Raw genomic sequence first — 23,376 nt, forward strand, 5'->3', positions numbered from 1 at the left:
TTAGAAGCAACGCCGTATAAGGTACGTTACGAATACCTAGGTAAGGTACGGGTACCGCCTGGGAAGTAATTATGTGACGAAAACTTGATATCCAAGGTACCTTATCTTTTGGGTTGAATGATGAATGATGACCAACGCTCTTGCCATTTGGCGTGCTGACTAAGAAGATATGTATCGCCAGCCCCTGATCCGTCCGTGCCTGTGTGACATTATTAACGGCGTGAGGTTCCGCCGCGGTTTGCTTCCTGGGTCTTGGGTTGGGTCCTGGGTCCTTACCAACCTCCTCCTCCCCTGCCTCCATCGTCACCCACCACAAACACTTTTTTTCTTTTCTCCTTCTTTCTTTCAGTTGCAATGCGTTCTCCTCTATCGGTTGAATGACTCCAGCCTTTGTAATGCACAATCATGACCCCTCATTTCTCTTTTAACGAGACGGCCAAAATGCCGAGTCCGACAAAAGAAGCGACCGCCCCTACCCACGGATACACATTCGCCCATACCACCGATCTCCTCCCGCCGCCTTCCCCTCGAACACATCGTGCGCTGCGCAAACTTCAGTCGGCGCACAACCTGGGCTCGCGGGCCTCCGCCTCGAGCCAGCCTTCTCTTATTACCCAGCAACGCCTACAACAGCAGCAGGTCCTCTCGACCCCCCACCGTGACCTCTCCCATACCCACGGCTCCGCCGCCGCGACGCCCCCCTCCATTAACACCTCCCCGGCTGCTTCTCACCATGTTCGTCAGCGGGCCCGCGCCAACAGCGACGCGCCGCCCATGGGCCAACACCTCAATTCCACGCCTGCCAACAAGCGCAGCATGATGGGTATCAACCCAAGGTACACCCACATCTCGTTAGCACAGCTCATTCGCGAGGGACCTCCTGAGGGTGACATTCCCGAGGCCCTCGGGGCAGCTCGCCGCAAAGTCTTGAGCGAAGGCATCAAGACAGACACAGACGGCATGGTACGGCCACCGGGTTTTGCTGTTTTGCTGTTTTGCCCCCTCCCTGAATCTCAAGAGACGGCAACCGCCCTGACTAACCGTGTTCCTTCTTCTCAGTCCCCGTTGCGCATCTATGCCTGGCTCATCTTCCTCGACGCGCCCATTCTCCCGACCGACGACTACCTCGGCCTTATCCACCGCGGCGCTTCCCCCGCCTATTCCAAGATCCGCAACGACACCTTCCGCACTCTCACCACTGACCCTCTATTCCGCCGTCGCGTCAGCGAAGCCAGTTTGATCCGGCTTCTCAACGCCGTCGCCTGGAAGCTTCACGATGCCCGCGAGGCACAGCGTCTTCGAGATCGCCCTTCAATCCAAGAAAGCGCCGTCGCAGCCTCGTCCTCCGCATCCGCCTCGGGCTCCACGACCCGTCCTTCGACGTCGCACTCGCGGCCCTCGTCCCAAGGGGGCGGCTCGACCTCTTCTCCTGCCGCGAAACATCGTGCCCGGGCTCTGACCCTCACCACCGAGGCCTCTTCCAACGACCCGGCCCTCGCCTCCGAACCGGGGACCTACGTCCAGGGCATGAACGTCCTTGCGGCCCCATTTCTCTATGCCGCTCGTTCCGAAACCGAGGCCTTTGTCGCCTTCCACACTCTGTTGACACGCGAGTGCCCGGCCTACATCCGCGGCGCCATGGACGGAGTGCATCGCGGCGTCGCCCTTGTCGACCGAGTCCTCGCCACTGTCGATTCTCGCCTCAGCGGCTACCTCCTCTCGAAGGGTCTTTCCGCCGAGCTCTATGCCTTTCCCAGCGTGCTCACCCTCTGTGCATGCACGCCGCCGCTGCCCGAGGTGTTGCGTCTCTGGGATTTCCTCTTTGCCTATGGTCCCCATCTCAACATCTTGTGCATTGTGGCGCAGCTCATGGGTATGCGCGACCAATTGATGAACTCACCCAAGTATGTGTGACCTGTTCCTCTTGGTTTCTTTTTTCTTCTTCTTCTTCTTCTTCTTGGTTGACTAATAATCACGCGATATAGCCCGAATCGGCTGCTGAGGGCGTTCCCTTCGCTGCAGGCCGATAAGGTCATAGAACGAACACTATGGATCATTGAGAGAATACCCGACGTCATCTATGCGGTCATTGTAACCCATGCGCTCTAGACGAAAGACGTAAGAAGAGAACGGGTCAATATCGCACCGAGAACATAAAGTCAAGGGAGCAGCTTTCTGATATAACGGTTGTACGGGAATCAGGATGCAGCACGGAGGGCATTTCGTGCTATGGACGATACACACGCATCGCATGTGGTTTGGCTGGCGTTTTCTGGATTATGGAGGGTCAAAACACCGGCTGCTGGTTTGAATTGCAATACGGACCGGGTGGGCATGTGAGATGTACGAAAACCATGACGACTAATGATTATAAGACCTGTGTAATGAGTAGCGCGCAGGTAAGGAGAAAGGCGATCAGTTGCGCCTGAGATGGCAAATCCGACGCTTTTCCCTCAGGCCCTCCGCCACTTCCTGTGAAGTGCGAGAGTCAATTTCCCATCCGATATTTACATGATGTGTGTACAGACTGATACGAATGACTCGAAGGAAAATTTTCCCGGCGTCACAAACCTCAGACCTCCTTAGGCTTCTCGGACGACTATGAAAACCACCCCTTGACGAGGACCCACAGCATCCCCAGGATGTACACGGACTGCCCTTTCTTATACAACTGAGACCGGTCCCCAACCTCGGCCATGATGCAGGCGAGATCCCCAAGAGCAGGTGCGAAGTGTTTTCCGCTACGCGCATACGCTGCTATAAGATCGTTGCCGTTCGTTACGCCACCTTGAATGGGACAAATCGTATACATGTCAGCGCTCGGGCAACATCGAAACCCAGACCCATTAGAGGTTTGAAGAGACACGGAGTCTAAGAGGGCCAATGGCAATGGCAAAGGCACAAAGGGAACAAGGAACAGGAACAAAAAGAAGAGGGAGGGCGCGGGGGTGAACCCACCAGCAGACCAGAACCGGCCATCCTGATACCACCGATACTTCTCTCCGACAAATTCGGCCCCGGGGAACTTGTTTTTTAAATCATCCTGTATCCCCCTGGGCCCGCACACCTTCTTCCCATCCAACAGGCCCGCGGCACCGCACAGTAAGATGCCCGTGCAGATGCTCAGGATATCCGTCCCCTCGTTTGCGGCCTGCTCGCGCAACCAGCCAGTCATCTCGTCGCTGAACTCGGTGCTGGGGTCCGGGCCGGGGACAACCACGATGTCCAGTTTTCCGGGAGCCACGTCCGGGTGGTCCGTCGCGTGGGTGGGACGAGCATCAAGTTCGGCGGTCATGGGTATGCTGCCTTCAGCCATGCGGGCGCGGGTCGTGATGTAGAAAATCTTGACGTTGGGGGCTAAGTCGATCATATGCTGCGGGACTAGGGACCGGATGGCCTGTATGTACTCGTGCGACATGACGTGCAGGATGTCCACGCAGGCCATGTCGAGGAGCTGACAGCCAGCGGGGATGTACACGCCGACCTTGACGACTTTGTTGAGCATGATAGCGGGCGAGGGCTGATGCGCAATGCTGGTTCCGCGTTCTCTGCTCCTTGAATACTCGGGAGGAATGTAAGCTTGATGAGTCGACTATTGATCAGAATGTAGGTGATTATATATTAACAGAACTATCTATACTCGCGAATGCCTCCGTTCATAATTATTCTAGTCGCTCCTTAACACCCGCTGCGTCTCGGTCTTCAGTGATACCGATACCGCCAGAGTCCCAGGCACCAATGCCGCTCTCTTCGGCGTGGTGCTGTCGCCAGAAATGGCAACAATTGGGGGGGGGGGGGGGGGGGGGGGGGGGGGGGGGGGCCGCAGGGGGGGGGGGGGCGGGGGCACTGATTGGACAAGCCCTTCTTAACTCCCGAGTCTTCTCGGTCCTCCCTTGGAGCTACCTTACGGAGCTTTGGATTACCCCGTAGAGCTTTCACTCTGCGAAGACTTGTGACACCTCCAGGGCGTGGGCATAGTTCAAGTCCTCTGATGGCATAGCAAAGATATTTTGCGTACAATACAGCACTTCTCGGTGTGCCTTGTACTCGCAGACAACGGAGACGGGGCAGGTTTGCTTTACAGAATACCTAGGTACCTTAGGCAAATTGGTAGGTAGGTACCAGGGTAACTTGAGGGGTGCGTCATGATTACTCGATATTCCTATTTTGCTTCCTTAAGGCCCCTTTCCCAAGCCAATAACCTTAGCTAAACGGTACCTACTCCGTACGCTCGTACCTTATTCACTAAGGTACTGGCGATTTTTGCCGAAACAAAGACGGACGAGAGCCAACATTTGAAAGCGGATAGGTTCCCCCTCCCCGCCGATATCGGCATCCGTACATGGCATGGATGGCTCTCCGCAAACGTACGAGTACGAAGCAATACGAATAGTAGCCAGTAGCTCTTGAAAAAGCGCTTCGTTCCCTCTTCTGTCATCCTGTCCCGGTCCAGGCGCAGCTAACTTGAGCAGTCTCCGGTCAACGGTCAACAAGCCGAGCACAACATCTACAATACTCCCAAATTCAGGTTGTTTGTCTATCCGCAAATAAGAAAACCTACATGTCAGAAAATCCGATATTTCTTGAGCCTCCTTCCTATCTACCTATCCTGGTTCCATCCTTTACGCCCTCCCAGGGTAAACCAACCCAACTAGACGATAGTCGATAGGTAGGCTAAACAGGGCTATCCCCCTTCCACCGCGAATGCCCCGCTGCTTACTATCAGCAAACTCTTGTTGCCGGCATTACTACTACATGGTCAAATTTTGACGAGTCTCGGCCTCTACGTTTCTTCCTCAACCTCGACCTCAACCTCAACCTCAACCTATTGTCCATTGGTCAGAGCCATAGGAGGGACGGCGGCCATCCGCAAACATGTCACTCCAACGTGTTGCTTCCCTCGAGACGTTCCAATCCATACAGCCACCCTACCACCAACCTAGCCGCCTCCCCGGCTCCAGGCGCGGCAGCGATGCTTCTAGCACCCGTCCTCGGAAACTGAGCTTCAACCCTCTTCCCGACGAATGGGATCCTCACGATCTCAAGTTGGACGTGGTCCAGGCTGTGAGCGCCTTTGATGTTCCTTCGTGGAAACGAGTCCGTGAGTGAAGACCCCCCCTACCGAACAATATCCCTATCCCTACATATGCAGCACCGTGAGTTAACGTGGGACCTGCCGGTCACTCATCGCAGTTCAGGTCATTGTTGCTGTCGTGTACTGTCTCTTCGCCGCAGGCATCGTCTTTGGGTATGCAGCTATCAAGCCCGTATTGAAACATGAAGGTGCCTACCAAGATGTCTGCCGCTCCGACTCCGATGTCCACGACGGGGACTCTATCCCTGTCGACGACACCTGCGTTGAGATACATCTGAATCTAATGTTCACCATCGCCGCCGTTGCCACCAACGTCGTCGCCCTGCCGGTCGGTGCTATTCTCGATCACTTCGGCCCGCGCATATGCGGCATCATCGGCAGTCTCTTCCTCGCCAGCGGTGCTCTCACCATGGCCTACGCACAGCGCCTTCCCTTCGACGGCTTTGTCGTCGGCTACTTGCTCTTGGCCCTTGGCGGCCCTTTTACCTTTATTCCTTCCTTCCACCTATCCAACGCCTTCCCACAGCACTCCGGCCTCATCCTCGCCTTGCTTACCGGAGCCTTCGATTCCTCCAGCGCCCTGTTCCTCGTTTATCGCGTCATCTACCAGTCGACCGGCTTTGGCTACCACCACTTCTTCCTTGCCTATCTGGTCGTCCCCGTCTTCCTTCTCATCACCCAGCTGACCCTCATGCCGAAGCAGTCCTACAAGACTGTGGGTGATCTGGTGGAACAGGCCGAGGAAGCCGAAGCCGCCATTGATGCCGACGAGACCGACCTCTACGACGACCAGGTCGACGAGAACACGGCGCTTTTGCGTGAGGAGCGCCGCCACCAGATCCAAGCCGTACTGGCTGACACGGAGCAGCTCCTGGGCGAAGACCGTGCCGACGGGCAGGCCCAACGCGAGGAAAAGTCGAACGAGGTCTCCGGCGTTTGGGGCGTCATGCACGCTCATTCGGCCCTAGAACAGATCGCCTCGCCATGGTTCATCCTCATCTGTCTCTTCACCGTCATCCAGATGACGCGAATCAACTACTTCGTCGCCACCGTCCGCGCACAGTACGAAGCCATCTTCGGAGATCATGAGACGGCCGTTGAGATCAACAATTTCTTCGACATGGCGCTCCCCGCCGGTGGCGTGCTGTCTATCCCTTTCATCGGGCTCATCCTCGACCATACCAGCACCATCGTCGTCCTCACCGTCCTCGTCGCCGTAGCCACCGCCATCGGCATACTGGGAGTGCTCCCCTTCCACTGGGCTGCGTACCTGGGCATCTGTCTGTTCGTCCTCTACCGTCCCTTTTATTATACCGCTGTTTCCGACTACAGCGCCAAGGTCTTCGGCTTCCGCACCTTCGGCACTGTCTACGGCACCATTATCTGCCTTTCCGGCGTGCTCAACTTCTCCCAATCCGGACTGGATTTCCTCTTCCACCAGACGTTCCACGGAGACCCTGTACCCGTGAACGTGATGCTGCTGGCGGTGGGATTCGCCGTCGGCGTCGTCCTGGTTACCTTTGTCGGTATCAAGTCCCGGGGCATTCGGCGCAAGTTGTTGGAGCTTGAGGCTGAAGAAGTCACACGCGCCCCTTGATTTCTGACATATCGACATATATATATATATTCCAATATATCCGTCCCATGCCTTATCACAACCGAGGCCACAAATTTTTGGATACGCCCTTCCTCTTACTGTTCAACAACCCCTCCCCCCCCCGGCAAAAGGGACTACGGTTTGTCCCTTTCTTTGTTGCATATCAAAAATGGATTTGGTTATTCATTCCTGCAAAATGTGTATATTCCTCGCCATATTCAGCCTGGCTTGTTTGATACTACACCGTGTTGGTTTTATTTAAATGCTGGATCCTTGCTCGTCATGCACTTCACGAGTGTACCATAGACAACCAGGCGTTTGGGTTGCAAGTGTCAAGGGGCGCAGAATTTGGAGTAAAATCATCATCGCAACAGTTACCATTGATTTGGAAAGGCGACGTCCACAAGGCCGATCACATTTACACGTATATATACAGACAAACTGTTACCCATGTTGTAACTTCTATAGCCCTGGGATTTGTGATTCGCACATACCGTACCCAGAAACCGCAGACACAATTGCACGTTCCCTGACTCCCCATCTTGGTAACCCTACCTAACGCCATGCCGACCGACTGCTGGAGTCCCTTTACCATAGACCCTTGGGCTTGTACAAGCCATGTCCAGAACAAACGGCAATAAAGACAAGAAGAAGAAGAAATGGGCGGCGCCCACATCCGAGAGTATCACGCCCATAGAACCGCAACCTCACATCTCCATCGGAACCCCCACTGCCTCCTCCTGGGCTCTCCTCAAACTGTCATCTCTGGCCTCCCTTTCCTCCTTCAACCTCTCTTCCACCTCATCCCGCAGACCCTCCAGGTCCGGCGGAATAACCTGGTATTGTACACTGGGCGCGGCTTCGACGAAGCGGAGCTGCTCATTGACATGTTGCACAATTTCCTGCAACCGCTTGGGAGGGTTCTTATTCGCCCGGGGCTCGCCTAGTATCTGTTCCAAGGTCGGGAAAAGCTCCTCGTAGCGAAACTGGTCGCGCCAGGGGGTGTGGGTCGGGATGATGGGGGAGATGCGGTCCTGCACGCCGGCGGCGATGCTCGTCTCGTAGGCCCAGGCGCGGGCCACGTTCCTAGGCGTGTACCCGCCGCCGCCGAAGAGGATCATGGGCAGGCCGAACTTCTTGCAAAACTCGACGCAGGCGCCGTGGCCCTGGACCTGCAGGTTGAAGCGGCCCAGGCGGTCGCCGGCCAGCGAGTCGGCGCCGCACTGGAGGGCGATGGCGGTGGGGCGGAACTTCTCGATGCACTTGCCGATGACGTTCTCGAAGAGCCAGCCGTACTGCTCGTCGGTGATGCCGTCGTTGAGGGGCACGTTGATGGCGTGGTGGGCGCCCGGGTTGTGCTCGTTCTTGGGGCCGTTGTCGTCGAGGGCGCCGGTGCCGGGGAAGAAGTTGCACGGGTCGTACTTGTGGAAGGACACGGTCATGACGCGGTCGGTGGAAAAAAAGGCCTCTTCGACGCCGTCGCCGTGGTGGACGTCGATGTCGATGTAGAGGACCCGCGGGTGGTAGCGCAGGAGCTGCAGGATGGCGAGGACGATGTCGTTGATGTAGCAGAAGCCGGACGCCTCGGATCGTTTGGCGTGGTGGAGCCCTCCACCCCACGCGACGGCGATATCCGACTGCCCGGAGCAGATCTTGCGCGCGGCGTCCAAAGAGCAACCGCCGGACATGGAGCAGTACTCGTATAGGCCCTCGAACAATGGGCAGTCGGAACCACCGAGGTTGAATTTGAGCTCCGGGTTGGGGTTCTCTACGTCGCGGGGTGTCGGCTCCGGGAGTACGGTGCCGAGGAAATCGAGGTAGTCGGCGGCGTGGAAACTGTTCAGTTCTTCATAAGTAGCCGGCCTGGCCGTGTAGTTGTCCATGGCAAAGTTCATGCCGTAGGAGAAGACGAGGCTCTTGGACAGCGTCAGGCGCCACGGCTTCATGGGATGGGTCATGCCGAAATGGTGGTTCTCCATGTCCGGGTTGAGGTGGAAGGAGACACTGTAGCCCTTTGGTCGGGTAATGCCGGCTTCCAGAGCGTAGCGCTTGCATTTGGCAAAGTACTTTGCATTCTCCTCTCCGCTGGGCTGGCTGAGAGGCACGTTGTACTCCTCGACGATGGGATCGGTGCCGATGGTGTGTGGTAGGTAGTTGGGTTTGGCCACGCGGAACTTGTATGGCGGGTTGACATTGGACATGTTGAGGACGCCAGGCGTTGAGAGGAAGGGTTGCGGGATAGCGAGGGGTAGGAGTGAAAAGAGGAGGACCAGGACGGCCCTGGAGAAGAGCACTCAGAAGGAGAAGCCAGACTTTCGTCGCGAGACGGCTAAAGGCGTCGGCTCGGTGAGGTCAGCAAACCCCGATGGGTGGAATCGGAAAGGCTTCCTTCGTACGAACGTCGTGTGCTCTGACAGCCCGTAGAACTATTTTCAGGCAGAAATTCTTAGCGGGGTGGGATATGCTTGGAATGGACGAGACAAGGGCTGCCGCGCTGTGCAGAGTGGTCTGCGACTCGTTCGACTTGGTAATAATACCGGTATTTGAATTCGAGATTTCGAGATCGATTTTGAAACCTCGACTTCCAATTCCCCAGATTTTACGAAGTAACTCCGTACCTTACTTTCATGCGGAAGGAAAGTACGAACGAAGGAACTCAAAAACGAACAAATGAAAGTTGTCACAGACCAGGGCTTAATTCGGTAGTGGCGCATCAATTGGCCGAAGGGGTGGGGCTTATCTATTAGTAAGCAAACAAAAAAAGGACCCCTGTCTAGGTACGTGTCGTATGGGCAGGACCACGACGTGGTCTATAGGGGATCTAGGGGGGATCCACTCCCTGACTAAGGGCTTCGGGCCTCGGGTCTTAGGATATAATAGGGGCGGATACCGGGAAAGACCGGATAGGATCTAAATAAGATAGTACCTATAATAGAGTCTTTACCACCTAAATTAAGGGTATAAAAGACTTATATAGATATAACTTAAGATAATATATATATACGAGATTTCTGCTCTACTAAGTTAATTATCTAAGTGTTATTTAACGTGCGATAGTTATAAGCCCGGTTTATAACGTCTAAACGATAGATATCAATAAGGCTACCCCTATGCTACTATAAAGAAGTAATCACGTTTATATAAGCACTCTTAAATAACTACGATCGACTTAATTAAAGTAATTAAAAGATTAATTAATCTACCTATTAATTAACTAACCGATAAACGATAAACTAGTAAAGATATCTTCTAACGTATCTAATACTAAATAGAAGGCGGCCGTTACTACCCTTATTAATTAGAGGGATTAGGTAGTATAGGAGTACGCCGTACGCGGTAAATCTGCCTCCTACTAGGATGAATATCTTAATCTAAAGCTAAGCGATAAGGAGGCTAACGCCTATCTCCTCCCTATACCTGCGCCGCCTAATATCCGTAAATATAAGGCCCTCGCCGTGGACCCTAACGCGGAGGAGGCCACGGCTATTACTATCACGGCTACTCCGTCTTCTATTATTACGTTAGAGGGCGATAAGGATACCGTAAACGCCGCCGCTATTACGGCTACCACGGCCGCTATTATAGCGGCTATAGCCGCCGGTAAGAAAAAGACGGCCGCCCGCCGGAAGGTTACGACCATGGCCGTAATAAAAGAACTAACGATTAGGACGCCTATATTTATCGATAACCTCTCTAAAAAGGGGCGTACGCGCTACCTATAAGATCGCTATATATACCGCGAAGAAAAGGTAGACTACGATGCGTAGTAGAAGGAGTTTAATAAGGTACGCTTTTATATTAAAAGGACCGTCTATACTATATTATATAGCCTCCTGGCTTAGCTATAGGATAATACCGTAAATAACCTATAAGCTTAGATTACCCTCCTATATACGTATATAGGACTAATACCTATAGACCTCTATAAGGAAGCCCTAGTCCTATACTAACGATATACCATGCCTATAAAGGCTATACCTAAGGATATAAACGCCTAAGTGGTAAGCTAGACAATAGCGATAATATACTATAAATATATAGGCGTTTTAGAGCTATTAAGCGCGGACTATTAGGCGGAAGACGCGTTAAAAGCTATTAAACCTATTACCTAGCAATAAAGTAATAACTACCTAATTAATAACTATAATAAGATTACGGAAAACGAGCTAATAATTAACGACTTCGTAAAGGCTCTATATACGGTTCTTGGTAATTTAAAGAGCCTATAATCCTTTACTATAAAGCCTTGAGTCGGGAGAGGCACTTTTAATACCCTTAGAAACCTCCCTGGTACTAAGGATACGGCTAATAATAAAGATAATAAGAAGCGTCCTCGTAGTGATATATCCGTAAAGGCTATCCCTTCCGTAACGAGGAGGCCTTACGAGATTTATAAGAACCCCTATACTACCGCCGCCTATTAGTATATAAGGCCGGATATATGCCCTTATACCTAGCGCGGCCGCGAAGATATTACGAAGGTTATAGAAAAGAAGATATATAACTATAGTTTTAAAAAGCCGCATGGATACCGCGATATAGAAAAGGCGGGAAGTAGTAGCTACTACCGCTAATAAGATAGAGGAAGTCTAGGAAAATTAACTCTATAATACTACGCCTACTATTATAATAGTTTATAAAGACCTGTCTATTACCGCGACGGGATTAGGAGCCTACCTAACTTAGGGGGTAACGCGTTATCGTACGACGATACTATTAAGATTATAATAAGAATAAGGGGTATCCCTTTTTATTAACTAAGCTAAGGCGCTATTATACTACGCGATCCTAGATTTAGGATCATTAATCTATATTTTTAAATAATCGAGGCCGTTTTACGGCCGTTAGACTACCCACGGATACTTTATCCTTATCCCTTTAAATAGGTACTTATAAGGCTTTTATCCTCGGATACGGAGATGTTAAGCTATATATATAATCCCTATTAGGTATAAAGAGGCTATTACGCCTCCGTAACGTTATATACTATAAGGAATTCGTTACTAATATCGTCTCGGAATACTAGCTACGCCTATAAGGTTACCACTAGGATACAGTAAATAATATTATTATTAGCTCTGCTAATAACCGGCCTATCTATAAGCTACTAGATATCCACGGCTAGTATATAATTAAGCGCGCGGAAGCCACGGCCGTTACCGTATTCGCGGTCTCGGTAAGGCACCCGCGCGATAACCCGTAAAGGAGATTACGATAACTACGGTAACTATAGAAGACCACGGTATAACGGTGGCACGAACGCCTTAGCTATTATAGCACGGATACTCTCGCGAAGATTATTAACGCTACTTAGGGGGTAAAGATAAAAGGACCTCGTATAACGGACTATAACGCGTATAGGTAATCGTAAGTGCCTACGTAAATCCGGCGGATACTATCCTTTTACCCGTTAAAGCCTAAAGAGGCCCTGGCTATTGATTGTTATAATCTAAAAGAGGCGGAGTCGTTAACGGGCCGTCTATATAAGTCTATTATATTTATTATAGACGTGTATATAGGTTATACGTGGGATTACTACTTATAGAAGAGAGACTAAGGCTTTATCCTACACGCGTTAAAAGACCGTTTTACCCTGTTTAAGACCTAATTCGACGTCCGGCCACGTATCCTATAAGCCAATTCCGAGATATTCTAATACCCAGAAATCGTTACTTTCCTCGTTACTAAGGGCGTAAAAGGCTAGTTATCGGCACAATATTTATAGGATTAAAACGGCGTTATAGAACGGATTAAAGGTATCGTTAAGAGAAGGGCGAGGGCTATAAGGATTAAAGCTAATCTGCATATATCTATCTAGCCTAAGATCTTTAAGATTACCGTGGATCTATATAATAGGACGCCACGATATATTAACGACTAGTAAACGCTATATAAAGGCCTATGCGGCCGTTAACCTGACCTTACGCACCTACGAGCTTACGGCTAGAAAGTCTTTATAAAAACGCGCGATACCTAAGCTAAGAGGAACTGCCTATAAAGGCTAGAACCGAAGGTATAGATCGGTTACTATATCGGATACTAATCCTTAAATAGCTTCCGTATTTAGCTACTATACCTAACGGATATTATTACTATAAGAGATATAGTCTTTAACGAAGACGAGATATTCGATAGTAGGATTAAAACGCTATAAGCTATAGCTTCCGCCGAGGAAATCGGGGAACGCTTATAATCTATCCGTATTACCTAATCTAATAAGACCGCGAATAGGCTACTATTAAGGGGCATAGCCGTAGATTTATTAGATTTTAAGTCGGAAGACTTTAACGCCACCGCTATTACTACGGGTAAAGGCGACGCTACCGCTATTACTACGGGTAAAGGCGACGCTACCTCTATTACTACAGATAAAGGCGAGGCCGTCGCTATTACTACAGGAGAGGCTATTACTATTACTATAGACTATATTACTGCTATTACTATAGACGAGGTTCTAAATCTATAGCCTAACACCTAGGCTATAGATTTAGAACCTCGTAACTCTAACGCTACTACTATTACTACGGGAGAGGCTATTACTACGGATACTACTATTATTATACGAGAAGACTATACTACCGCTATTACCACGGAAAAGGCTACCGCTATTACTGCGGACACTTCACGGTTTACTACTACGAGGTTTAAACCGTTTCCCACGCCTCTAATATCCCCGGAAGATCCCGTGCGCGCGTTCCTTATAGCGTTAGCGGTAGTCAGGGGCGTTAAGATGGAAGAACACCATAACTATTAACGGATAGCCAGGAATGCCCCTAGGGGGTGCCTATCGGCCGCGCGCCTATTACCCGCGCGTCTATCTATTATAAGCCTATACACGACCGAGAAAGTATAGAATAATACTACCTAGAAAGCGTTTTTTAACGCTAAAAGGACTTATAACCCTATACGCGGGAGGAAGTAAGCTATTAACGACGGCAACGTTATCGGCACGGGCACTATAGATCCCTTTCCCTCTAACGCCTCCTTATTATATCTAACCCGCGAGGATCTCCCGCCTCCGCTAAACCACTACCACGATATACGCCTATACCCGTTACGGGAGCGGTGGTTATAGGCCGAGGGTAAATACCTTAAGGGGCACCGATAGATAGGCTATTAGTAGGAGGTCCGTGATGATCGGGCTAATAAGTAATAAGTCCTCGCCTATAGATAGGTATACACCTATAAATTTAATAAGGAGGGCACCCTCCTTAAGTGTAAGGCACGCCTAATAGTCTAAGTGGATTAATAAAAACAGTTAAAGACTAAAGATAACTACGCCGCTATATTAGTATCGCGGTTATTCCGTATACTCATAGTAATCGCCGCCCGATTTAATCTAGAGATAAAGTAGTTTAATACCGTTAACACGTTCGTTAACGCTAGCCTTAAAGAAGAGGTGTTTATATAGATACCGTAAGGCTATAAAGTGCTAGGTAAGGTACTACTACTACGGAAAGCCCTTTTCGGCTTAAGGGTATCGCTACTACTATAGTAAGAGGAATTTAGCGGCACGCTATAAAGGATAGGATTCACGGCTATACCTAATAACCCCTATATTATAATACGCGACAGTTTAATCCTATTCTTCTACGTCGACGATATCGGACTTATATACTATAAAGACCGTAAGACTAACGCCGACGACCTCGAGGCCGCCCTTAAGCGAAGCTATAGGTTATTAGGAGGCGAAGAAATCCGTTAGTTTCTAGGAATCGAGGTCCTAAGGGATAGTGCCACCCGTAGGTTATAGCTATTATAATCCTCCTATGTGGAGAAGATCGCGGTTAAATACTACGTAGATATACTCTGCCGAAAACTACTAAAGGTCCTATTATTAGCGATAAAGCCGCTAATACCCCGTAATGGTATACGCGCGTTAATTCCCGAGGTCCGCTAGTACTAGGGTATAATCGGTTCTATCCTATATACCGCTATCGTGATAAGATCCGATATCGTGTTCGCCTATTTAAAGCTTTCCTAATATAATGTTAACCCCTCCTCTAACTACCTTAAAAGGGCTTAATAAGTGCTATTATTCCTATACTACACGAGATACTACTACCTAGAATTCGGCGGGGATAGGCTTTTCCTAATAGTAAGCGACGCGTCCTTTAGGGATAATCCAGACTATAAGAGCCTATAAGGATATACGATAAAGCTCTTCGGCGGCTAAATAACTAATAGTGACGATATCGTTAATAGAGTCGGAACTACTCGCTCTTACCGAAGCAGCTAAGGAGACGCTATTTCTTAGCCGGATATTAAGGGATTTAGAGCTTCGGTTAGACTAATAGTAACTATAGCTATACTATATTAATTAGTAGACTATTAACCTCGTTAATAAGAAGGTATAACGCCTACGGATAAGGCTATAGTATATCGATATATATAACTAGTAGGCGTGCTAGTTAGTATAATAAAGTCTTTTTAAGGTTACGTATATCAACACAAAGGAGATAATCGCGGACGGTTTAATAAAGGTATTACCGGAGGCGGGGATTAAAAGACTATAGTAATACCTTAATTTAATAGATTAAAAGGATCGTATCGAGTAGTCTAAACGGCTACACGAAGACATTAAACGCGCTAAAGCCACGGCCGTAGCGACTACGAAGGCCTCCGAGGATATAGTAGATCCGATAGATATAGATCCAATTAAGTAGATGCGGCTAATTAGGATCCAGGAACTAATTAAGATAGAATTAAATTAAACGGTCAAATAGGTCGGATTTAGATCCCTTTTACGAGGGTGTTTTTCCTTAACTATTAATTTTATAATAGAAAAGCTAAGAGCGTTTACTTTAAACCGAAGCCTCTAATTAGTTAGTTAACCTGGAAAGACCCACCTTAACTAAGGGGGTGTATCGTATAGACAGGCCTATAACGTGGTCTATAGGGGACCTAGGGGGGATCTACTCCCTGACTAAGGGCTTCGGGCCTCGGGTATTAGGATATAATATAGACGGATACCGGAAAAGACCGGATAGGATCTAAATAAGATAATACCCATAATAGAGTCTTCACCAACTAAATTAAGGGTATAAGAGACTTATATAGATATAACTTAAGATAATACACACACACGAGATTTCTACTCTACTAAGTTGATTATCTAAGTGCTATTTGACGTGCGATAGTACAGTACCTAAGATAGGTAAGCCACGGTAGCTCCGAAATAGATTAGTAAGGTAGGTAGGTAGGTAGGGAAGGTATATTGTGTGTAAGATAATCGTCGTGTACGTGGTATAGATGTGTATGTATAAGGAAGAAGCTAAGTACTAGCTATAGGTCCTTATACGGATATAATAAGTTATCCGTTCCTGGGCAGGTTATATAACCTGCCCTATAGCCTGCTCGATTTTATCCAGAGCTCGACACTAAGCTTAACGCAAATAAGACCACTAATCCTCCTAAATCTCGCCTTTAATCGAGGTCGTCTTTATATCTGTCGTGATATCCTACACGCCCTTATACCTCCTAATAGTTTCTCTTATTCGTCCTCCTATCTTAGTTTAAATAAATAATATATAGAAGCCGCCTATAAGTCCAGTAATCTATTACCTATCGCTATTCTAGCCTTCGCAGTCTTTAAGTCTACTCCTTTAGAAGTAATATCTTAGTGATAGTCGATTAGGTGCTTTAGCCTTACTATAACCGGTTCAAGATAGTTCGCGTGTATCTTCCGATACCGTTCTTTGAGAACCTCGCTTAGTAGACCCTCTAACTAAGTAGTAACTCACTAGGTTATATACGACGCAGGCTTGAATAACCGTAACGGTCCTACCTATATCGGGTCGAACTTAGATATTAACTTTCTTTCTCTATCGGCGAGTTCCTACACGTATATATCTTTTCGTAAACGTTCCGATACTCTTATAAGCTCGATAGTATCCTTTTTTAGTATCCTCGTATTAAACCTAGCGATCCTCTCTCGTTATTTATTCCGAGCCTCCGTAAATACTCCTAGCAATACGTAATATCGGAAACTATCTATATTAAGAGTAGATTCTAATAATTCTCCTAGCTCGATGACCTCCGGCAGGTATCTGTCCCCACGAAGCCCTCTTAATATAGCTATAAGTGTCACTTTACGATTATCCTGATATTCGCGTGTTTATTCGATATCGTTATCCTCTACGGCGTTATCGCCGTATAAAGGAGTAAAACCTAATATTACCTTTACTGGTGATATTCTTAGTAATACGATATATCTCGCGTTAATCTTCTATGAAAGAGCTAGTATCTCTCGATACTATCGAGTAATATTACCTCTCTTTATACTATCTAGTGATATTGAAACTACGAATCTTCGTAGCTAAGCCTTAATAAGTTTTACTATACTCTTCGGAAGTCCTGTTAATCCCGGGTAAGATACTAGACTAAAGATTATCCTAGTACCGTGATGCTTAAAGACTAAGTCTATAAAGGCGTTCTTAAAATATAATTTATTATTGGAGTAAAACAAGCTTAGCTATCCGAAAACGGGTGCTATTCTATTCTAAAGTGTCTTATACACCGATAAAGCGTTTACTATCTTTATAGCGTATAGAAGGACGAACCTGGTTAGGTAGTCGATAAGTACCAGAATATACTAGTGCCCTTCTGCTAAAACGGGGCTAATCAGGCCTATAAAATCTATCCCTACTAGTTTAAAAGGGCGGGAGATAATGACTTTTCTGGGTAATAGCTATAGGATCCTCGGGCCTATTTACTGGTATACCACGTATAAGCGGATATAATCCGTTAAGTCCTTTACCCGTTCTAGCTAGTAATATCTTCCCTTTAAGTTAGCGAGCACTATATTAATCCCGTAGTGTCCTTTATCGTTATAAAGTCTCCTTAGTACCCTTAGGATATTCTGTTAGGGAATATACTTCGCCAGGGATCTATTCTTCTCTAATCTATAGAGGTATACTCCGTAGATATAGTACTTCTTACTTAGGTGTTATAACGCCATTTTCTTCGCTCGTTTCTCGTGTTTATAGCTTACCGGTCCGATTATAATATGTCGCACGATATCCCTGTACTATTCCTTGAGATCTTGGTAATCCGGGTCGAGAAGGAACTTAAGTAATTCCTGTCTATAAACGTTCGAGATATTTACTGGTTCCGCTATTACCCTTAATAGCACTACTCGACGCTATAAATCTTTTAGAGTTATTAGCGGTAGTATAAACGCTATATAGTGAATTAGGTATACCTTTAACCGTAGCTAATTATTCTTTCCCCCCTTTCCGCCGCCCGGGTTTGAAAAATATAGCTTAACCCGAGCCGGGACGATAACGTTTAGACGGCCGTCCGTTATCGAGAACTCCGGGGCTTCGCGTTATTATAGTGGACGTGGTTTATCCTGAAGGCGTGTTAGTATATGGCGTAGGCTATCTACGACTTTAATAATATGCTATATATTAGGTTAGTGAAGGTAGTGGTAATTAAATTCTATAAGCTTCTTAATCCACTTTAGAAGTTTTCCGTGGACCTTTATAACCTTATTTATAGATTATATTATACTAAGGTGGTCGGAGTATACTATAATTAGAAATAGACTATATATTATTAACTATTACGTTTCCTATAGGCCTTATAACACGGCTAAAGTCTCCTTCTCGGGTAGTAAGTATCGCCTCTCTACTTTATTATGACGGAAAGATATAAACTAAATAACTCGTATAGAAGACTCCTAATTCTTATCCGTAATCTCTATCCCTAAAGAGTAACCCTTAAGCTATATAAGGACGGCGCTTAGTCCGTGATCCGAGGCGTTTACTAAGACTTGAAACTATATATTATCTAACACGCTAAAGACGACGTTTTGCTAAACTGCCTAATAGAGTTATTAAAGGGCCTGGTCCTGTTTTATACTCTAAGCTGGGGTTAGCCATCGTATATACTTCTTACGGACGCTAGATTTACCTAATAGTATAAAAGTAGGCTTAAACTTAAAGAATACTTAGCGAATAATATCTTCCTAGCTAGCTCTGCCTAGGATATACTTACGGAACGGTGGTATATATTATTGTAGTGGTTATATCTCATCCTAGGAGGCTAGTAGCTTATCTGCGTATTATCTCGCGAAGTCTAGGAACTTATCGTGATACTTATAGCCTATTCTGATTCTGCCTCCGTAGATATATATACCCACCGGATCCAAGTAGTCGAGGAAGAAATAACACTTCTTAGGCGTAAGTCCCACGGGTCCCTAAAGCACCCTAGGAAAGTAGTAGACCTAGAGATATAAAATGAGTGAAGAAGTCTTTACTGCCTATATTATAATCGTCGACGTAAATAAATAAATTAGACTAGAGCTCTTTTATATAGCCGAGTATAGACAGATGAAAAGTATAGGGAATTAAAGTACTTTCGCCGTCGTTAAAGATATCCCCGAATACTATATCGCCGAACCGAGTATATATACTAGGAGAACCTAAAAGACCTTACGATATACGATTATAATACTAAGCGCTATTAGGTCCGGTGACTATAAAAAGTTTCCGTGCGTCGGGATATAGCTAAATACCCTAGAAGCCGTTTAATATATTACAGCTAGAGTATACTGTGAGATATCCCTGGTGAATAGAATCTAAGTCTGTTTCCAGGTTATAGTATAGATATGCGGGGCGTTAGATGGCCGTATTAAAGATTCTGAAATTATAGATAATACGGAATATATCTTTAGCGTAAGGCTTAGAAGGGAAAAGGGTAGGTATAACCCACTAAGCTTAAGACGCTTTAGTGAGAATTCCGGCCTATTCTATTTAAGGTATAGTAACCCTTATAAAGTCGCGTTATCGTCTACCGTATCTCTGCTATCTTTATCGGGAGGGCGGCTTTATATACTCCTTTAGGGAGATCTCGTGTTAAAGTCTTATAATAACTCGGATATTGTCCAGAGTTATTATAAACGTATCCCTATATATGTATAGGAGGGTCTTAGCTAAGTCTCTTTCCTAGGGCGAGTCTGCTATTATCCTAATATCAATATTACTAGATATATACTATAAGTTAATCTCGGATATAGGTGTATAGCTTAAAGTACGAAATATATAGAGGACATTAAAGTAGTAGGGGGACTCCTGAATTTCTGAAAGTCCTATATAAAGTGGAATTTCCGACTAGGATAATAGTTTCGGGTAATAATATTAGGGTAATATATCCGGAATACTTAATAATACTACCGGGAGAAGTATATCTCCTTAGCCCTCCGAAGTAAAGTCTGTCTAATCTTGATCCGTATAGGCTTTATTGCCTAATCCGGAAATATCGTCTAGATCCACCGGCGTGGAATCTTTAGCGACCGCTATAATCGCTCTATAAGCGAAGAATACTGCCCGGTACGAATTAACTATTCCTCCGGCCACGGCCTTCCGTAACTCCGTAGGTATTATAACTAGAGGGTGTTCTTCTATGTCTTCTTCTCGCTAAACTTTATATCCTGAATACACTCCGTCTCCCATACTCGTCGTAGTAAGCTATCGTCTAGCATCTTAACTCTAAGGTAACTAGAAATAAGGTGTTAAAGGGGTATTCTGTTAAGTAGTGTCTTAGGGAAAAGAAGTCTTAATTCCCTTCTAGGTTTCGGGTAATAGAATAAAGTTAGGGAGGATTCTATAGTACTCTTTTATAGTTAACCCAGCTATTCAGAAAACGAATTAAGGTAGGTAAATTCTCTAAATCTTCTTCGTCTAGCGACGACTCGTCTTCCCGCTAAGTCGACGCGTTATTTTCTGATTTCGTCCTCCTATAAGGTAGTGCGTCCTACGATATCGCGGGGAACGCTATATCTAATATAGCCCCTTTATCGGTCTAACAAGGTAAATATCTAAAAGAGTATAAAGATAATAGTGTTAAATAGATCTCTTATTCGTGTCACGGAAAATATAAACTTAATAATCGTAAAAAGAATTTCATTTATTTTCTACTCGTTATCCGTTATAATAATAATAATAATCATAACTCCTCTACTTAAGATATCTCGAGAGCTGCCTATCTATATATCGACCGTGTTCTATAACTTATAAAGTTTTACCCGTATACTTCCTTCCCGATAAAATAACCTACTCGTACACTCACGTTATAGACTCTACTACGCACCTGCCTAAAGCTATATAAAGGATACTATATAGCAGGAGTAGTACACTAAACCGGAAATCCCTAAAGTAAGACTACCTCCTCCGTTCCCTTGTAAGACTTCTTAATTTAGTGGTGGTTTCCCGGTCGCTATCCTCTTAATCCTCTATATACTATTTCGCACGGGCCTTTAGCTTATCCTGTCCTGCCGCTAAAGTATCTTCTAAGTTCTTTAGGATATCGTTATCCTAATTATTACCAGAATCTCTATCTATCTTACTATCTAAGTCCTCCGTTTCGCCTAGTACTTTTATCGTGTAAGTAGGCGGGCGGCTCTTAATCTTATATAGTTATTTAGAGTCGGGGCGAACGTAGAAGTTTCGGGAGTTAGGGTGTGTTAGCACTACCTTAGTGTGTCCGTCTATACCTCTAACTATTAATATCGCTCCGCGATAATCCACGATAGCCTGTATACGTCTATGCTATTACTTTCCGAGGAGGAGGTCCTATTCCTCTAACTATCCGAGGATAAACGGCCTGATTATACTAAGAATACCGCCTACCACGATTTATAATAGATGATAATCAGTAACGGGTATAATTTTATTATCCGTTAATCGGACTATACTTAGTTTACCGAGTTTTCCTACCGGCAAGTCGTGTTTAGAAACGAAGTGACCGCTAACGGCTTTTATACTAGATCCCGAATTAAGGAGGATTATATCAGAGTATATATCTTCTATATAGTCGAATATATAGACTAATATATTCGGCACTCCGTCTTCTATTCCGAAAGCGATATCTCTGTATTTTAGAGTAAAGGGCGCGATATCGCGGCCCCCGGATATTAGCGCGAGATAAAAGATCGTTATTACCTTATTTCTCTTCTTTTTATTCGCTCTTATTCGGTTCGCCTCTCCTTTACCGTCCTACTTAGATATCTCCGTCTGAATTATATAATATAGCTCCGCTCTTATTAATAGGGAAGCCTAAAATAGTTATATTATGCTTATATTCACGTTCTAGCGGGAGAGAAAATCTGTTATAGAAAAAGGCGCTAACCTAGAGACCTTTATACCGCGAATCGGCTTTAGTCTCCTAAAGGTATCTTTATCTACCTTTTTCGTACCTCTATCCTGGATCTAAATCTATTTCCCCTTATCCGCCAATAAGGTTCCCGCCTCTTTTCGCTACGTAGGGCGAGTAACCTCCAGAATTAGTTCTATAAAAGGCTAGGGGATCGTCTCCGGTTTATTAGCTTCATCCACCACGGTTAAGTATAGTGGGTGCTTAACTATAGCGGGCAGCTTAGATTTAGGTTATGCTAGAGGACGGGGGGGTAGTACAGTACAAGGTAGGATAGTGTTAGGATAATAAGGTGGAGGAGGATATATTCTCTAAGGTTTAGCCCTTAAGTCGGCTATATCCTCGTCTTTCTCCGCTACCTCCCGTTATCTCTTATTCAGAAACGCTTACTCAGTCTCTTAGTACCCTATCGTATTATAGTACCTGGGTCTTAAGTCTCTAACCCGGATATTATTAACCTTATATTCTAGTAGACTTTTTCCTTATAAGCGTAAGTTAGAGGAGGGATCTATATACTCTATTCGATCGATACTATTATATACCCCGCGGAACCTATAATATTATAGTAATTTAACCCCTCGACCTATACTTATAAGGATTCCGCCTATATACGATTAATATTCCGGAGGATAAGGTAAACGGGAATCTATCCGGGTTATAGTCTAGTTAGCTAAGAGTTATTTAATTATCCTCGGTTCTCCCTAAGCTCTTTATCTTATACTACTAGTATTTTATCGCGTTTAGCCTCCTAAGTTTCTCTCCTCTATTACTATTATTCCCGGGAACCCTTATTCGGATAATCGCGAAGAAAGTATCCCTAGTTACTATAACTAAAGCAGAAAATCCTGTCCGTATTCTAGGGGAATAAAGGGTTATTACGGGGCTTATTAGACGAGGGGGAAGTAAACGCTATATTCGGATTATATAACCTACCCGAGGCCGATCTAATAGATATACCGTTAAGTTTATTCACTAATACTTTCACTAACTTCCCTTAGCTTTCCCTAAATTTCCTAATAAATTCCTAATTAATATTACGGGAAGTATCTTCCAGAGTATTATCTATTAATTCGGATATATTATAGTAATCACGAGCGACTTCGATAAGTAGACTTTTCACCTCCTTAAAGGAGACCGAATCCTTAAAGATACCGTGTTTAGTTTTACTGGATACCGCTAATCTATCTATAATCCTCTCCTTAATATAGGAGTTAATCTTACTATCTATTATCTAGCTATAGACGCGCTGGATAAATAGACGCCGGATTTCCGACGGTATCAATCTCGCGTTTAGGCGAACGGCTCTCTTAAGGTACGTAACGAGCTATTCCCTAATCTTACGAGTAAATATCGTGGCTTCGATACTTACCTGCCCGTCGCGTCGGGCGGCGTTATCCTTAAATTCGTCCTAAACTTTTCCTTTACTATCTTCTAGCTAGTTCTATCTTTTAGTTCGAGTATCTCCTACTATATTTTTACTCGTCCTATAAGGTAAGTGCATATAAAGCGGAGCTTATATTATTCCCTG

General features: G+C 46.1%; 4 protein-coding genes across 4 annotated transcripts; 2 read left to right on the forward strand and 2 right to left on the reverse strand.

The window, feature by feature from the left end:
* Positions 1–441: 441 nt before the first annotated feature.
* Positions 442–2,109, forward strand: SODALDRAFT_339379 (cell division control protein; the record flags this gene model as incomplete). The annotated part of the gene is made up of 3 exons (XM_028612854.1): positions 442–963; positions 1,060–1,904; positions 1,986–2,109. 3 exons carry the CDS (start codon positions 442–444, stop codon positions 2,107–2,109), a joined length of 1,491 nt encoding a protein of 496 aa, XP_028467892.1.
* A 270-nt stretch (positions 2,110–2,379) lies between these two features.
* SODALDRAFT_377965 (hypothetical protein) lies at positions 2,380–3,998 on the reverse strand (the record flags this gene model as incomplete). The annotated part of the gene is made up of 5 exons (XM_028614947.1): positions 2,380–2,472; positions 2,627–2,787; positions 2,830–3,592; positions 3,684–3,761; positions 3,960–3,998. 5 exons carry the CDS (start codon positions 3,996–3,998, stop codon positions 2,416–2,418), a joined length of 1,098 nt encoding a protein of 365 aa, XP_028467893.1. The 3' UTR covers positions 2,380–2,415.
* Positions 3,999–4,875: 877 nt separating this feature from the next.
* Positions 4,876–6,692, forward strand: SODALDRAFT_274440 (FMP42 protein; the record flags this gene model as incomplete). The annotated part of the gene is made up of 2 exons (XM_028607943.1): positions 4,876–5,101; positions 5,194–6,692. 2 exons carry the CDS (start codon positions 4,876–4,878, stop codon positions 6,690–6,692), a joined length of 1,725 nt encoding a protein of 574 aa, XP_028467894.1.
* Positions 6,693–7,068: 376 nt separating this feature from the next.
* SODALDRAFT_332250 (histone deacetylase phd1) lies at positions 7,069–9,318 on the reverse strand. Its single transcript, XM_028611654.1, has one exon. The coding sequence runs from the start codon at positions 8,891–8,893 to the stop codon at positions 7,400–7,402; it is 1,494 nt and encodes a 497-aa protein (XP_028467895.1). The 5' UTR covers positions 8,894–9,318; the 3' UTR covers positions 7,069–7,399.
* Positions 9,319–23,376: the final 14,058 nt, after the last annotated feature.

Source organism: Sodiomyces alkalinus, assembly GCF_003711515.1.
Source record: "Sodiomyces alkalinus F11 unplaced genomic scaffold SODALscaffold_3, whole genome shotgun sequence".
In the NCBI taxonomy this organism is placed as follows: domain Eukaryota; kingdom Fungi; phylum Ascomycota; class Sordariomycetes; order Glomerellales; family Plectosphaerellaceae; genus Sodiomyces; species Sodiomyces alkalinus.